Here is an 18,668-nt window from a genome sequence, read left to right as displayed (position 1 = left end):
TCCTTCTATCTAACTGCTCCACAAACTTTGATATGGAACTTTCAGAGTCTTAGTCACAAAATGGTTGCTGCAACTCCAGACATTACAATCAATATTACTATAGTGAAGAATTAGGGAGAAGCTAAGGGGACTGAAAGGATAGGTAACATGAGTTGGTCCCTTACATAAAATCTCCCTGAAATGTTATCTATACATTTGTGAAAAATAATTTTAAAATTACACCAGTTAAAGAAAAAGCAAGTCAACAACACTAAATTGCATTGGATATTTAGACTATATACAGCTTTAAGAACCAATTATTTTAATGATCTATGTAAGCATTTGCTACTATAGACCTAAAAGTTTAAAATACAAGTTCTAGGACAAAAAAATGAGTTAACAGTTTAAAAATTCTACTTCCTTGCGCATCTTACCACTCCTCCCATCACCCCACCAAAATTTCTGATGAGTTGGGCAGAAGCATGCCAAGGTAAACAAGATTTTCCGTAATATTTTGTTACTAATTAGCCTGAGTTTCTATATCTATCTGAAAGCAACAGAACTAAGTGAATTTAGCAATACATTTCTTAACTTTGGCTTTCAGAATTTGATAATTGTTGAAAATAGTATAGTTTAGTAAAAATAGTGAGAATGTGGTGTGTGTGTGTGTGCGCGTGTGTGTGTGTTGTTAGAAGGCAGTAAAGCTACCAGAGGGATTAACATTAGAACTCTCTCTAATATGCACCAGCAGGCCTAAAATAAGTTATGTTCAACAGGGCTTTAGGAGAAGGAAAAGTTCATAAGGATTCTGAGAAGCATGTAGATTTTGAAAAATAATATTTAATACTAATACCTATAAGGCTAGTAGAATCATTTTTGCGACAGGATCACATAAAAAATAAAGTTGTAAAGAGATGCAAGAAACTAAGCTAAAAAATAGATGAGAACTTCTAATTTACACCTTACTTTGTACAACTAATTAGAAACTTTTTATTTTTCCCAACTAGTTTTCTGATGTAAGAAGTAGCAAAGACCTGGAACCAACCCAAATGCCCATCAATGATAGACTGAACAGGAAAAATGTGGCATATATACACCATGGAATATTATGCAGCCATCAAAAACGATGATTTTGCGTCCTTTGTAGGGACATGGATGAACCTGGAAACCATCGTTCTCAGCAAACTGACACAAGAACACAAAATCAAACACTGCATGTTCTCACTCATAGGCGGGTGTTGAACAATGAGAACACATGGGGCATCACACACTGGGGTCTGTTGGGGGGGAATTAGGGGAGGGACAGTGGGGAGTCGGGAGTTGGGGAGAGATAGCATGGGGAGAAATGCCAGATATAGGTGAAGGGGAGGAAGGCAGCAAATCACACTGCCACGTATGTACCTATGCAACAATCTTGCATGTTCTTCACATGTACCCCAAAACCTAAAATGCAATAAATAAATAAAAAAAAAAAGAAATTACTTAGATCGGTGATATCTTTTTTTTTTCTCCACACTGACAAATATGACTTAAATACAAGTATCCCACTTGGGAAGAATTTGAACCCCCAGAAAGGTGATTTAAACTCACACTAACCAAGCTATTGAAGCCTTTCTTATGCATTAAATAACAGGTTGCCAGTAGGGAGGGTGTTGGGAACCAGAGGAAGAACGCAGAGAGGCCCTTTTCATAGAAAGGCTAAGGATGAGAGGGATGGAAACCTGGAAGCTAGTACAGTTTGCTGAGCATCAGTCTTTGTGACTGGGCGAATGTTCAAAACAGTCTGTTCTTACTTAGCTTTTACTAACCTTATGGGTATTTGCAGAATTAGAGCAATAATGAAGGGGCTTCTTACAAATAAACGGAACAGAGAGGCTCCTTTTCATTTGATGAGGTTCATTTCTCATCACCAGGCCCAGCCCAACCCCATCACGGGCATCCAGAAGAGGGCACCGACCCTTCCTACAATGATCATTCTTATTTCCTTGCCTCCATTTCTAACTTGGCCTCCTGGCAGGTTGTGCTATGGCTAAAAGCTAATTGTTTTTCTTCCCTAAAAGTAGCTTAGTCACTTCTCAACCCAAGCCTTTACTTTCCATTGATTCTCAGTGGTGAGGCTTGGGCAAGCACACCCACCTTGCTAACATCATGTCCCAGTGGGAGAATTGCCAGGTGCAGTTGTGGGTGGATAAGATAACCAATCGGTCTGACTCGAAAACCATTGAGATTCCATCAGTGCATCCCGCCACTAAGAAAAAACTTGTGGCAACAGCTACCAGTGGCTTAACTTATTATCTACTACTAGAAATTAAAAACATCGTGGAGACTTATGGGACGGATTAGCCCATGACAATAGTTGTCACACTTTTGCGCCCAGGAACCATGAAGCCGTGGTATGGTTACAGCGGGGACAAAGAGCTGCCTGTCAAATGTTAGCTTCTTTCCTCGTTTCTTTAAAGGGCGGGGGAAGGGAGAGTGGGAGGAAGTGCGGACGTTTGCCCTGCCTAGTTTGCAGCCGTTGTTGTAAGTATTAAACGTGAGCAATATTTGAGAGCACCCTACAGTGGAATAACTATTTTTACAATTCTTATTTGTTAATCACCAAAACGCACCAAGTCAGGAATTTTCTACTGGTTAACGGAAACAATCACTTTGCCTTTCCTTTTTCTAACTATGGAAGCAACGCCTGGGGACATCTTGACAGAACGGTGGTGTGGACTCGATCACAGAAAGTCTTCTCCCGGATTATCTTCCGAGCCCATTCCTGGCTTCTCCCACTCTCTTTAGAAAATCATCCTTAAGCCAGAAGTTTCCCAGCCCGCTCATCCCCGCCCCCTCAAGCCCTAGAGGCTCTAGAGGACCAGGACCCAGGGCGAAGGGCGGGTCTGTACATCCTGGGCCGGGATCTGTATTTCGCAAACTCTGAAAATGCAAGCGCGACTACGGTCTCTGCCACATTTCTGCCCCGGTCCGCCCTCAGCCTCCCAGCCCTACTCTATCTTCTCCCCGAGGCCGAAAGACGGCCGCCCCAAGGATGTACGTGACCAGAAAGCCCGTCTTATCTCTCCCGCCGCTTCCACAGCACGTCCCCGCCCCGCTCTCCTCGCCTCAGACCAGCCCTTCCGGGCGCTCCGGATTCTTATCTCCCGCCCGCGCTGGGACGCTGCAGGCTGCGATAGGAGCAGAACTACATCTCCCAGCGTGCCCCGCTTCGCGCCCGCGCCGCCGGAGCCCGACGCGACGGCGGCCCTTCCGGAAAAGTTCTGTCTGCCTGCGCGGCTCGCGGGCTCGGGACTCCCGGGGGATTCTGAGGCCGGACTCTGGGATCCAGGCACTGCCCGGGGTGACTGCGCGGGAGTATGGCCTTGCAGCTGGGCAGGCTGAGCGCGGGCCCCTGCTGGCGCGCGGCGCGGGGCGGCTGCGGAGGGCTCCGCGCCTGGTCCCAGCGCGGCTGTGGAGGGCTCTGCGCCGGTTCCCCGCGCAGCGCAGCCAGACGCGTCTGCCGGCCCCCTGGCCCGGCTGGTACGGAGCAGAGCCGCGGGCTGGGGCACGTCCCGCCGGCGAGAGGCGGCACCTGGCGGGGGACAGGGCTGGCCGCGGCGCTGGCGGGCGTGGTGGGGCTGGCCGCCGCCGCCTTCGGGCATGTGCAGCGGGCGGAGATGGTGTCCAAGAGCTCGGGGACGCGGGAACCTTCGCTGGGGAGGCCGGAGGAGGAGGATGAGCTGGCCCGCCGCTGCAGCTGCTTCATGGCCTCGCCTGTGACCGACCTGGGCGAGCTGCGAAGGAGGCCGGCCGACATGAAGACCAAGATGGAGCTGCTGATCCTGGAGACCCAGGCGCAGGTGTGCCAGGCTCTGGCACAGGTAGACGGGGGCGCCAGCTTTTCTGTGGACCGGTGGGAGAGGAAGGAAGGTAAGGAAGCCGGCCACTAGCGGAAGGTGGAGACTAGGGGAAAAAAGGTCAGGTGGCAGGTTGCAGACAGAAAACATAATAGTTCACGATACGGGATAGGGTACTAGGTAGCGGGTAACCACAGAGAGGCTGCTTGGTTAGAGGCTGCCGATAAAAAGAGGGACGCTGAAAGAGTCACCAGCCTTCTGCTTGCAGGTGTGGACACGGATCAGCTGTCACTCGAGTACTGCATTTCAAAATCTTTGCAATTCCATAGCAGCATTTTTTTGTAGAAATCTTAAGTGGTATTTGCAACTAACAAGCTTAGATGTCCAAAGTTTGCTATTGAACATAAATTTCAGTAGATTATGAAACACATTTCATCTCTTTCTCTGGGTGAATTTGCCCTGTTTCCTTTTTAGGAGATGGAAACAACTCATCTCCTGCTCGCTAAGTGTCAGCTAAACTCCTCCAGCTAGGGTGTCATTGTGTCAGACTCTTCCCACTTCTTTTTACTATTGCACAAGATATATTTGATTGGTTTCTCAGTAGCGCTACCAAGTGCACCCATCAGGTTTCCTGCTAGGAAAATCTTCCCTTTCAATGGCAAAATACTTGGGCATCAAAACCCAGTTCTCATAGAGGCATACATTCATGACATGTTGTTGCCCATACAGTGAAACCCCACATCTTGAGTGGAAACTTGAAGGATTCCTGACTTTTCCTAGCGGGAAATACAACAGCAGCTTCTCACTAGCAGATGTTGATCTGTGATACTGCCACATCTATACTGAATGAAGTTGAGTCTAGTTTTCTATCTTGTAATGTTTTCAAGCAAAGACCACTGAACCAGGACACAGCCTCAAGAACTAGACTAGCTGTGTGACCCTTAGAGGTTATTCTTTTATAGCTGTTTTCCCATCTATGAAATACACGTATATATATTTCATCTCATTTAATCCTCATACTACACATGTATGTGGATAGAATATATGTGAAGTGCTTAGAATATTGTCTGAAACAGACAGCATTTAGACAGATTGTTTCAGCCACTTGTCAGCAGTTAGATCTTGGATAAGATGTTTTGCCTCTCTGGTCCTCAGTTTTCTCATTGGGATATATGAGAGTTGTACAGGATCATCTTACGTCCAATCCAGCTCTAAATGTTCTTAGAAATAAAACAAGCCAAACATGAAATTTGATGAAACAGTGCCCTTGCAGTGACTCTAGTACCTTAAGAAAAAAATGAGTAGTAAGGCTCATACACCTGAATACTAATGTGCGTCTCACTCATTTTAAGGTTCTGAATTTTTTCAGAGTTTGAATATCAACTGTTTCTTAATTGCCTGTAAATCAAATTAAAAGGCAGGCAGCACACTGAGAAATTTTTGAAACAATATTGATCTCTTAAATTCAGTAATAATAGTACACCCTTCATGTCTACCCATTCCTGTTTTTTACCTTAGCTTCTCTCATATATCATAACTGTTGGATGCCGTTCTGAACAGTAGTATTTGAAGGGAGAATATTCCAGGGATTGATTTTAGATGATGGCAGGAGAATGTTGAAGAAATACTCCGTTTAGTGATATAAGAAGGTCCAGTATGTGCCCAATATTAATAGCGTATGTCATAAAGTTAAGCCAGTTATCTAATTTTATTGTACATAAAATAATAAATACACTGATATAAAAGATTTGGGAAACAGGAGGAAAATAACCATCTTCATGCAAGGGTTGCTTTCAGTTTTGCACATTCTCTTACATTCTCTCCTTATTTTACATTTCTATACACAGGAGGTGGCGGCATCAGCTGTGTACTTCAAGATGGGCGCGTTTTCGAAAAGGCTGGGGTGAGCATTTCTGTTGTTCGTGGAAATCTTTCTGAGGAAGCAGCAAAACAAATGAGAAGCAGAGGAAAAGTTCTGAAGAGTAAAGATGGTAAATCAGACAATCTTGATAGTCTTTACTGGTCCCTGCAAACCTTATTTTGCCCACAAGTTTTATTTATAAAATAAATATTGCTTCTGAAAAAACCCATTTGGGTTCATATGCCACATGTCGACAATTCCTTTAAGAGGCAAATTAAAAAGCAGCTTTTTAAAACTGACTTAGAAGTCATATTAGAGTGAGATTGTTTCAAGTCAATATATGACTTGAAACATATATTCGGGGTAACTGAATATAGCTCACTACTCGTATTTTGCTTTCCAGGTAAATTGCCATTTTGTGCTTTGGGGGTGAGCTCTGTTATCCACCCCAAGAATCCTCATGCTCCTACTATCCATTTCAACTACAGATACTTTGAAGTAGAAGAAGCCGATGGTAAGGATCTCAGGAGCTGTGGAAAGTACTATTGTGCAAAATGTGCCTTTTAAAACAGATAAGAGGGCATGACATCTAAAAGTGAGAAGAGTAAATAGTCTTAACTGGGTCTTTCAGGAGGCATATAAAGGTGATTTCTTGGCAAGTGCAATGAATTATGCACAAGACATGACAAGTGAGATGGGGCTGGGCACGGTGGCTCACACCTGTAATCCCAGCACTTTGGGAGGCTGAGGCGGGCGGATCACTTGAGGTCAGGAGTTCGAGACCAGCCTAGCCTACATGACGAAACCCCATCTCTACTAAAAATACAAAAAATTAGTTGGGCGTGGTGGCACGTGCCTGTAGTCCCAGCTACTCAGGAGTCTGAGGTAGAAGATTCACTTGAACCTGGGAAGCGGAGGTTGCAGTTAGCAGAGATTGTGCCACTGCACTCCAGCCTAGGTGACAGAGACTCCGTCTCAGAAAAAAAAAAAAAAAGAAGAATATTGATTGACTCTGACCTTCCCGTATTTCCTCCAACATATAAGGAATGATTTAATGAACCTGAACTTCAGGGTGCACCTAGGGTTCTTTGCAAATATAAATTCATTACATCTGAAGGAACACCTTATGTATGAGGTTAAGTTAAAATTGAGAACTTGTTCTGGGAAAGTATTTTACACGTACATAGCTTTGCTAGTCACTAGTGCATCAGCAGTTGGTTAAAATGGGATGCAGTTGATTATGCGCCCTGTGCATGTACTTTGTAGTCCCAGCCTGTTTCTTATCTGATGCCATGTTTCAGAGCACCTGTGCAGTGCCACGCCTACTCCTGTTGGTGTCTCTGTAGGTGAAGGCGTTTGAAGTTACTGCTTTAACTTTTCATTTTGAAGTCATTCAGTTTTGTTCAACCTTTTATGTTTAAAATTGATATCTGGTATTGACAACTCATACACCTGTGAGCACATGAAACAGTTATTCTCAAGTGGTAAGTTGCGTCAGCAAGTGTTTTGACTCTTTCTAGGAAAGGGGAGGGGTGGCAGTGGTTCTTAATACAAGGAGTGTGAGAATCTCCTGGGGAGCTTTTATAAACTACAGATTCCTAGGCCAGAGATGTGTGGTTTTTTGTTTTTTTTTTAATGGTGCTCAGAAGAGCTATTTTAAGCTCCTCATATGATTCTCATATACAGCTAGAGTTGCAGTCTACTTCCTGATCCACCAGTACGCTGTTTTATCATTCACTGCCCTGCATATCATTCCTTGCGAGTTCCACTCTCCTGCCTTTTACTTTCTTCCTTTCTGCTTTTACTTTTTTGTTGTTGTTCTGTTGTTTATCATTATTATTATTATTTATTTATTTATTTTTTTGTGTGTGTGACGGAGTCTTATTCTTGTCGCCCAGGCTGGAGTGCAACGGCTTAATCTTGGCTCACTGCAACCTTCACCTCCTTGGTTCAAGCGATTCTCCTGCCTCAGCCTTCCAAGTAGCTGGGATAATAGATTCCTGCCACCGTGCCTGGCTAATTTTTGTATTTTTAGTAGAGACAAGGTTTCACCACGTAGGCCAGGCTGGTCTCGAACTCCCTCAGGTGATCCGCCTGCCTCGGCCTCCCAAAGTGCTGAGATTACAAGCATGAGCCACTGCACCCAGCTGCTTTTACCTGTTTTGTTCTGCCTGGGCCTTACTGGTCTTCAGAGCTAAAATCAGTTAAAATGTTTTTTTATTGTCATCCATTTTATGCTTAATAAATTAAGCTGCTAAATTAAATTTCCTAATATAGCCACTGATGCTGAATCTCAGAGTCCACATTAGAATCCCATGTCTTGATTTTGTAGGTAATAAGCAGTGGTGGTTTGGTGGTGGATGTGACCTCACCCCAACATACCTGAACCAAGAAGACGCTGTCCATTTTCACAGAACTCTAAAGGAGGCTTGTGACCAGCATGGTTCAGATCTCTACCCCAAATTTAAAAAATGGTAGGTAAAAGAACTGAACTTTCATGACCCCAAAATTACATTCCATTCCTTCTGAAGGCCACTGTAACTAAATATCTTCTTCTACATGTGAAAATGGGACTTTTTTTTTTTTTTTTTACTTTGCTCATCAGAAGAATTAGAATACCAATTTTAAGTGTTTTTATTAAATTATTTACTTAGGAATATTATAATATACATTGAGTAGTAACATCTTTTTATTCCAAATGATTTAGAATGGTAGACTGTAAACTATAAGGTGATCTATGCTTGAGAACGAGAGGCTTTTTAATCTAGAGTGGGATGTTAAATTCTCATTCCAAATGAGAATTATCCTGATGTTGACTTGGGAGCGTGTAAGGGCATGGGAAGCGTTGGAGAACTGCTGGAGGGAGATGCCAGCATACCAGAGATTTTGGCCAAGGGGAAAGAAGAATTGGAAAATCTGGTAAAGAAATTCTAGTGGTAAAATAAGAAAACAGAAAAAAGTTGTGGGAAGACCCAGAATATTTGTTATCTATCAAATGGAATCTTGGCACAAATAGTTTGGAATCCGAGTAAAATACTCGATTCTGCTTAGAGCTAATTGTCATTCTTGAAAAAGGAAGAACAGAAAGAGTTTTTGTCTTTTTGCTTTGTTTTTAGAGCTAATAGTTGTGAAATGTTAATATTTATGCAAAAGCATGGAGTTCAGCTTTAAAATCCTCAGAAAAGATGAAACATTTGAATATTCTCCTCTCGATTTAACGTTGCTACTGAAAACTGCACAGCCACGGATGCATGCAGATACGGGTCTTTTATTTGATTTTTCGTCTCTCTTGCAGAAGTTAGCATCCTTCCAGGAGGACTGATAGAGTAGACAGTTCTCTTTTTTTGGTTCCTTTCTCTAGCTATTAACTGAGATGACTTTAAGCAGTATTAGGTAATAAAATATCTAGGGTGCTAGCTAGTTAAGAAGTTTTTAGTATAAGTGCTTTGGTTTGAATATTTGTGCTCTCTAAAACTCATGTTGAAATTTAACCCCCAATGTGGCAGTATTAAAAGCTGGGTCCTTTAGAAGGTGATTGGGCAGAGCCCTGACTGATGGATTAATCCATTCATAGATTAATGGATTAAATCATGGGAGTGGGACTGGTGGCTTTTTAAGAGACCTGAGCTAGCATGATCAGCCCCTCACCATGTGATTCTGTGCGCTGCCTCAGGACTCTTCAGAGACCCCACTGGAAAGAACGCTCACATTAGATGAAGCCCCTCAACCTTGGACTTCTCAGCTTCCATAACTATAAGAAATAAGTTCCTTTCATTTATAAAGTATACAGTTTCAGCTATTCTATTATAAGCCATGGAACACCTACTAGGAAATAAGTGTTTAATAGATCACTTAATTTTATAATTTTTTGAAGAGATGTTTTGAAATAGTATAACTTGGGTTAAGAGCTGACTTTACAACCTTGCTCAGGATATACTTTTTTAGACCTTGTTAATAAAATGTGCACATAAGGAAAGCCAACAAGTCACAGTTGAGGTGAATTCTAATGCGTTAGTTCTAGGGATTTGCAGCTGTTGCTTTTTGTTGTTTTTTAAGCAATTGAAGCTGTATTTAAGGTGACCTTTTACATAACTGTTAGTTTTTGTTTGAACACATTTTTCCATTTAGGGACCTTTATGCAGAGATTATCGAAAGAACTACTTCTAGGATGTGAACTATTTTACAAGTTTAGCATTTAGGAAATGGCTTCTTAAGACACCTGTTCTAGTAGACACAGGGGAGGAGACTCAAGAACAGGTGAATAGTTTTATGTGCTGCCTCACAGGGTAAGCTTTCACATGTCTGATATGACATATGAAAGAATAAAAACTGTTCTCTGAACTTTTTTTTCCGCCAGCTTTTTGCTCTGTTGTTCATGCTATAGAACCATCAAATTTTATTGCTGAAGAAAACCTGAGAGATTGTTTATAGTACCTTCCTTTGGTGAGTAGAGAACTCAAGAGAGCTTGGATTTGCAACATGGTTGGTATCGTTAGTGGAAGATTCCTGTCTTCCTGCCTCCTACAAAAGCAGCAGTGCTTCTGAAGGGAGCAGCATCACTTGTTCCAAGAAATATAGTATCAATATTGGAGTGTTTCTCTTTTCACTAAAGTTCTTAGAGTTCACATCCTTTACATAGACTTGTGTTCAGTTGTCTGGTTGCTTTGAAGATAAGCGGATAAGCATTTTCTACATGGGTGGTATCTGCAAAAAACTGTCTAAAGTCCTCATTTCATTTTCATAGTTGGACAGCAGGTAAGGGCACTATGCTGAGATTAGTTGAGGTTAGTGCTGTAACCTGAAAAGCTCACATTGATTTTCATGTCTCCTTTTTCCATCTGATCCCTGGTTTGGCCCCGCTGTGTTTTCCAGGTGTGATGATTACTTCTTTATAGCCCATCGTGGAGAGCGGCGGGGCATCGGTGGTATCTTTTTTGACGATCTTGACTCTCCCTCCAAGGAGGAGGTGTTTCGCTTTGTACAGAGCTGTGCCAAGGCTGTAGTGCCTTCTTATATTCCCCTTGTGAAGAAGCACTGTGATGACTCATTCACCCCCCAGGAGAAGCTGTGGCAGCAGCTCAGAAGAGGACGGTAAGTGACTGGAGAATGAATTCTTTCATGGCATAACTGGGGGAGGTGGAGCAGCTCTTAATAATAGCGAGTGTTGTGTTGTCAGATACTTTGTAATCATTGTGTTAATTTCTTTTCATAGCTAGATGAATATTAAATGAATTAAAAGACATTGTATAAAGTTGTATTATAAATATAGCAAAGTTTAATTCATCTATACATTAGAGACTCATAGTAGGCTTATGTAGTTAAGTACTTGCTGAATTTAATTCTGCTGATTTCTTTTAGTTAGTCTTCTAGTAATTCTCTCCAGCCTTATGTCAAGATGTGGGCATCATTTAATGTCTTTGCTGCTTTTTAAATTTGGAATCATACCTTTTTTCATTAATCTTAAAGATTTTACCGAAGTTATTTTAACGGAAATAATTTCAGAAATTCTGCCAGCCTCTATGTTAAGCATTTTGTATCTGATGTTTTCCATCAAACCTGTAAGATAGGTGTCATCATCTTTTTTCACAAAGTTAATCTGTTGCCCAAGAAACACAGCTGGTAAATATAAGGTCTCAGATGTGGAACTGGGTCAAAATGACTTCAGAACTTGTAGTCTGTGTAGTGTCTAAAGCTAAGCAGTCGAAGCAGGTTTGTGATTCTTACCGTGATGCTCACTGTAGCCGCCCTGCTCTGTGCAGTGAGCCTGGTGAGCTCAGTGGGTGTCCAGCCTGAGGTTATCTCCAGCTGCCGGTGTACTTGTAAATCCAGTCCAAGTTATACAGCCTGCTGGCCCCGATCAGTGTCTCATTACCACCTTAAATACCTGTGTCCTACTGGAACATGGCTGTAAAATGGATTTTCTTACTGATGTTAATTCTGTGTCAGGCAAATGAAGCTTTGGGTACTAAGGAGGTAAAGCTTTTGCCATCAAGAGGTCAACCTAAATAACATTCCAAGTCTAAAGAGAAACATTTGTGTATATCCTTATGACTGCCTCTGCTATCTGCTTCCCATTTATTAACTTGAAAAACATGAGAATAATTTTTTTTTAGAAATTTCTTAAAGAATGAATCTATTTTTGAACATGTGTTTTTTTTGTTCGTTTCCATAATTTCTTGAATATACCTCTACCACTCTTTCCTTCTTTCACTTGATATTCATTTTTGGGCCCCTGAGATGAGGCACTATCTTGGCTACCAGGTGGCCATAACATGAACCTGCCAAAAAGAGCCTCACAGTTCAGTGGGTAGACATACCTAAGAGGACAATTTAGAACTCTGTGCAAAGTAAAGTGTTCTAGTTTTGCACAGGATTTCATAGGCAAAGCTGGCAGATTTTGTGAATACTAATTAGGTAAATCCTTTAAAACTTCATAGACAGGAGTAATGGTTTGTTTTGTGGTTTTGTTTTACATTGCTTGATGGCAGGTCATTCTGAAAGTCACTGTGTGTGTGTTATTGCATGTCTGGTGTCATGAGATAGGCAGAAGTGTGGGATGTTAGATTAATTTTCTATGGTATGGTGTGTGACTGTTCTTCAAAGACAGCTTCTTTCTGCCTCCCTTATCTCTGGACCTTAAGATGGCAATAAACTCTGGGGCCTAGGATAACCCCAGCTCTTTCCTAGAACTATCAAAGCTCTCTTTGGTTTCTAATACTGCAGTCCTGACCAGTTACCTGTTTCAGAAAGGTAAAATCAGGTGAAAAAGGTAGCCGAAAGATGGAATTATTTCCCGTGGGCTTAGCAAAGGATTCAGAAGATTCACTTAAATTATCTTTTGAAACAGACATAAGAAAGTATTAAATAGTTATTTGTACATAAAAGTCAATGATAAATGGTGAGAATTAGAAAGGGAGCCATAGATAAAATTCTTTACACTTTCGCAGGGCTTTTGACAAGTTCCACATAAAAAGGTGCTTTTTAAAAATTAAAGTATTGTGGGAATCTAGAGAATCTTTTGCTATAGATGGGCATCAAGACAGTAACCAGTAGGTAAATAAGAATATGTGAGTGAAGTTTAGACCAAGGGAGTAATTTCTGAATAAGATAAGAAATGATCTGAAAGGGGCACTGTTTATTGAACTTTTCAGATTTATGAATCATTCTAAATTCTTTTGATCCTTTTGAAATTGGAGAGGGAGACCCTTTTACATCCTATGTTAAAGGCAGATAGAGGTTTTTAAGCTGGATGGAGTCTAGCTTTGACTATGGCAGTTAATACACTGAACCAAGTTTTAGTTGATGCTAAAGCTGCAACTCAACACTACCTTTTATTATGATTACTGTTAATCTGCAGAGACTGAATTATATGACTGCTTATTAATGAAATTAACTACTTTAAGAAAGAATATATAGAATATCTTAATCTGTTATTAATAAATTCTCGTTAGCTGTAGTTGGCCTTTCAGACGCATAGGTTTTACACCATCTTAGTAGTAGTACTTGTGAGTTATAGGCAGTGAAATGAAATCTTTGGCTCTGAAACATCCCAGACTATGAGAAGGCCAGAAGGAGCTGGGTTATCTTGAAAAGGGATGCCATTTCTTTTTCTTAATTGTTGTTGTGTCTTAAACTTCTCAGCTGTGTGTCAATTCTGTTTATTTATGGGAAAACATAACCTTGTATTGTAACTGCTCTGTGTTGGGGCAGAATGTATATTCTATTGTTTGTTGGGTAGAATACCCTTTTATTTCTGCCTGTCCAGATGGAGAGCTCTCAATGGGCTGTAGGCCGGTGTCCTCTGTGCCAGTTCCAGCTGATGGGAACTGGGGGGAAGAACCCACCCCTTTTTAAGTATTTGTTATGGGTTAGTCTTAAGATTTTATTGAGCTGGCCCTCAATGTTATTTGCTGTATTTATGACAGGTATGTAGAATTTAATCTGCTGTATGACAGGGGCACAAAGTTTGGCCTGTTCACTCCAGGATCCAGAATTGAAAGCATCTTGATGTCTTTACCTCTAACTGCCCGGTAAGGAGATGACTCATGGTAGTTGTTACCCCTCCACTGCCGAATCCCAAACACCCACAAAATAGGAAAGTTGACACTGCAGATATTGTACCTAAGTCTTTGTTAGTTTTGACTTTGCTGATTTTATAAGAAAATCACAGTCAAATAATTAAGGCAAATCAAACTGGGTATTTTAAGCAGCGACAGGGTGAATGCCACAGCTCTGTGAGGGCAAGGAGGACTAGAGGGAGAGAGAATACAGGCTGGGTTCTGGTGGCTAGCAGGCGAGATGGACCTTCCCTGCCTATTTGTTTTTCTGGGAAGAGGTATGCGTAAGTATTAAGCTAAAGAAAGTTTGCCCGTGGGTCATCTGAGGTTCTACACTTTATGAAACCCTGGTTTATATTAAAAGCGTATTTTGGTTCTGGGATATTAATACTAGCCAAAGCATACTCAAGAGTTATTAAGAAACTATTTGTTTAGCATATAGTTTTTTTTAAATGTCTAGTTGGTACAAGGCACATCAGGCACAGTAGAGACAAAGAAGTATAACACTTTTTTTAATTCTTAGGATTTTATTTTTAATTTATTTTAAGTAAAGAGGTATGTGTGTCATTTTCTATGATTTTTTTGCTTTTGTTTTGGACATGCATAGATGGGAGTACATGCATTCACCCTCAGAGAATTCCAAAGAAGCTGAAATTCTGGAAGTTCTACGTCATCCAAGGGACTGGGTGTGTTGATGCAGGCAGAGTGGCCGTGCAGGAGTTTGGAGGGCAGAAGATGTGTGCTCCCCATGCCACTGGCTGGCACTGTTGCCACCGTGTGGCAGTTAGTTACCTGTGCCTTAGTGCCCCGGTCTTCTCCACGCTGCACCCTGCCTTGTGGGCAGATGGTAACATGTTTTAGATGCTGTCAGTGATGAATGGTGAGATGGAAGATTGTCCGTCAGTTGATTAAACCTCATTTATACATTTAGCATCATTTTATATGACTAGTTTACAAAATAGGACATTGAGTTTCCAAGTATCAAGATAAGGGAATATAAATAGTATTATATGTATCAGGAAATTTCTCATCTTGTTTTTGTTTCATGTATTTTTTAAAGTTTTCACTTCTGCCACAAAAATCTGTCATGAGATACATTTTATTTTTATTAATTCAGTGAAGTTGAGACTTCATAATAATTTTAGAATGCACCTTGAAGGTAAAAATTTTATTTTGTCATTACTGAAGTCTCTGATGTAATCTTTATATATCTTTTTCCAGAGAACATAATATTGTAAAGTAGATATACATTTTTATAATAGGTATTTAGAAGCACTTGAAATATTCTTAATCTCTGCATGTGTTATAATTCAGTTATTTCTGTAGTTTGTAAACTCTAAAGTGACATTACTATTATTTAAGAGATGTCTGAGTTGTAATTTTGATTTTTGTGGAACCATAGTTTGTTAATGTTGGGATTCTCTGCATTTTTGAATGTGAAAGCTTATATCCCTGAATTCTGATACTTAAATTTTCTGTTTCAGACATCTCTATGTGGAAGTTGAGACTGAGAACAGTCCTAGAGATGTCATGAATTAGGCATGTTTCTCATCTGGAAAGTGAAATGAGAAATGATTTCCTTATTTAAAGCAAATATACATAATACGAGAAACTTACAGGCATTTCATACACACATTTCTTAGCAAAATGGACACATTAAAAATGTCCTCTTTTTTATATTAGAGATTCTGCAGCTCTTTGCTCTTAAGAGAAAATCACAATAGGATTCTTAATATATCACTTCTTTGTTTATATAATAATAGGAATGTATTATTTTATTTGTTTCATAATATATTACAGTTTATAAGGAACAGCATCTCATATATATTATTAAACACTATCTTGGAACATGTTGAATGTATGTGATTGCATGTGGCCTTTTTAGGGCTGGAAAATGTATGAACTCTTCAATGTCTTAAACAGATCTGCTAATAAATTTGATTGTGAAATAAGACCAATAAATATTTATGTATTTTTGTTGCCAGGATAATATAGGAAAACACAAATATTTCTTACTACAGTTGGCCCTTGAACGATATTAGAGCTGGGACGCCAACTCCTTATTACCGCGCACAGGCTCAAATCCTTGTGCAACTTTTGACTCCGCCAAAACTTAACCACTATTAGCCTACTGTTGACTGGTAGCCTTACCAATAACATAAACAGCCAATTCACACGTTTTATGTTATATGTATTACATACTCTTCTTACGAGCTAGACAAATGAAAATGTTATTAAGGAAATTGTAAGAAAGAAGATATATTTGCTATTCATTAGGTGAAAGTGAATCATCGTAAAGGTCTTCATCCTCATTGTCTTCACGTTGGGCAGGCTTAGTGGGAGTAGTAAGGAAGAATTGATCTTGCTCTCTCAAGGGTGGCAGAGGTGGAAGAAAATCTGCGAAGAAGAAAAACTCTGCAGTTCAAACCTGTGTTGTTCAAGGGTCAGCTATACTAATGCCATAGTTCCTCATTCCTAGGTATTTTCCTAAAGAAAAATACAAGTTTTGTACTCAATTTTCATAGCAGCTTTATTTAATAGCTGAGAATTAGAAACAACCCAAATGACTAACAGCAGGTGAGCGGGATAAACAATTTGTGATATATGCATATATTCAAATACTTAGCAATGGAAAGAATGACTACTGCTAGTGACAGTAACATGGGTGAACATCAAAAGCCTTATGCCAAGTGAAAGCCACACATAAGAGTACTTAATATATGACTACATTATAAGAAATCCTAGAGAAAGCAAAGTTTTAATGACAGAAAGCAGATCAATGGATGCCAGGGGCTGGGGGATGCAGAATTGTGAAACGGAACAAAAGAGTATTTTGAGGTGATTTAAATGTTTTACATCTTGATTGTGGTGATGGCTGCTAGACTGTGTGCATTTCTCAAAATTCACTGAACTTAAAATCATGGAATTTTATTGTACATGTGAATAATACTTCAATAAAGCTAATATTAGAAAAAACAATATAGGCATATAGGAACAAATGTTCAGATCGACCTCAGTTTAGCTTTTAAAAACTAGAAGATCACTACATGGTGATGGTGTAATGCTAAAATGCTAGCCTATTTAGTTGTATTTAAAGCTATGACGGCTCAACGAAGATAAAATTTTTCTGTGCATTTGTTTTCATGTTCTTCAGTAACCATGCATTTGTATGGATTAGGCTATGTCTGAAAAAAATTACATAATTACCAGAAAATAGGTCATTCTGCTGTTACTCAGTGAATTTCTCTTTCAAATTCTTATTGATATTTATTCAGTCTACCTGAAGACCACAGTGCACCTTCAGATGGCCTGAACACCTGTCTTATGCATGCATATTCATGGTAATAAGGGGTGTCTGGAGGAGACAGATGTAAATTCTCTCAGCAAATTTCTAACCAATACTTTCTGTTCATCACTGTACTTTTCTGACCCTTCTAGTCAGCTGATCATTGAGGTGACTGCTTCTGCACGTTAAAGAGTAAGAGATTTGAAAGCCAAATGTTTCTTTATGACTTATCCTTCCATGTGTCTTTTGCTGTTACAATTTAAAGAGACAGGAATCTTCTGCAGGTTTTTAACTTGCATATCTGTACATAGGTGAGGATGACTCAGAGGCCCAGAGGCCTTATCTACATTTTCCTGTGCACTTCAGCCTCAGACCGTATGCCCACCACTCACCGTTTTTCTGAACTTCCCCCAAATTATACCCGCTCTGGCCTTTTCTCAGGCTGCTTGCTGCCATCTGCTTGGAATGTATTATACACCTGTTCACCCTTCCATGCCCAGTTTAAATCTTCAAGAAACCTTCCTTGGAGTCAATCTCTTCCACCCTTTCAGCAGATTTTACTTTTAGTATTACTCTCAACATAGTCTATTTAATTCAATCCACACTCCACTTGTTACGAAATATTGAAGGTGGGTCTTTCCTTATAGTACCTCTACCTAATGGGCGACCTGTTGATCTTTGTTTTCCAACACTGTTTTGCAGTATATTGTATCAAGCTTCCTGTTGTTTAGTTGTATAACTGTCTTATTCCTAGTCTGTGAACGCAGAAGTTCCCAGTATCTCTAAAAGCCCATCTAGAAATTGTTTTCAAGGATGTATTGTATTATCCCTGCCACAAGTATGAGCTACCTATTTGAAATCCCACATTTAAAAATTTCATTTTTCTTCCCAAAGAAACACACATAACAATCCAATTTCATAATAAACCTAAATTAGCACATTTAGGTTAGTGACACTTAGACATTTATAAATGGCTTGATTAAATTCCCTTGTATTCTTACCTGAAATCAAGTCATATGTTGTACGACATAAAACCTCACCGATATGGTTAGGCTTCGTGTCCCCATCTAAGTCTCACCTTAAATTATAATCCCCAATATCCCATGTGTCGAGGGAGAGACCAGGTGGAGGTAACTGAATCATGAAGGTAAACCACCCCCGTGCTGTTCTCCTGGTAGTGAGTGAGTTCTCACACGATCTAATGGTTTTATAAGGGGCTCTTCCCTCCTTTGCACAGTACTCCTTCCTGCTGCCTTGTGAAGAAGGTGCTTTGCTTCCCTTTTGCCTTCTGCCATGATTGTAAGTTTCCTGAGGCCTCCCAGCCATGAGTCAATTACCTCGTTCCTTTATAAATTGTTCAGTCTTAGGCAGTTCTTTAGAGCAGTGTGAAAATGGACTAATGCACTCACAGGCTTGTTTCTACAAGTGGATTTATACTGGATATTCACTAACATACAGCAGAGCAAGGTAGTTGAACTTCATTTCCTCTTCCAATCAGTGTAGCCAGCTCTATTCTAGATGCTAAGCGCATTCAGTGAATATTTTAAATAATCCTTTTACTGTTAATCCCTTCATGTTTCAAAATGTGTTTGAAGATAAAACTTGTCATAATCTGACCCATCATGGTTTCAAAGGGTTGATGCAAA

General features: G+C 40.3%; 1 protein-coding gene across 1 annotated transcript; it reads left to right on the top strand.

Annotated features, from left to right (window-relative positions):
• Positions 1 to 3,242: 3,242 nt before the first annotated feature.
• Positions 3,243 to 15,690, top strand: CPOX (coproporphyrinogen oxidase). The gene is made up of 7 exons (XM_012477136.2): positions 3,243 to 3,891; positions 5,666 to 5,809; positions 6,083 to 6,193; positions 8,012 to 8,153; positions 10,552 to 10,770; positions 13,605 to 13,709; positions 14,344 to 15,690. The coding sequence occupies exons 1-7, from the start codon at positions 3,339 to 3,341 to the stop codon at positions 14,429 to 14,431; spliced, it is 1,362 nt and encodes a 453-aa protein (XP_012332559.2). The 5' UTR covers positions 3,243 to 3,338; the 3' UTR covers positions 14,432 to 15,690.
• Positions 15,691 to 18,668: the final 2,978 nt, after the last annotated feature.

This window comes from Aotus nancymaae, unplaced genomic scaffold, assembly GCF_030222135.1.
Source record: "Aotus nancymaae isolate 86718 unplaced genomic scaffold, 86718_ANA_hifiasm-v0.15.2.pri h1tg000011l, whole genome shotgun sequence".
In the NCBI taxonomy this organism is placed as follows: Eukaryota; Metazoa; Chordata; class Mammalia; order Primates; family Aotidae; genus Aotus; species Aotus nancymaae.
Note: the sequence above shows the minus strand (reverse complement) of the source record. Positions and strands in the feature narration are given on the sequence as shown.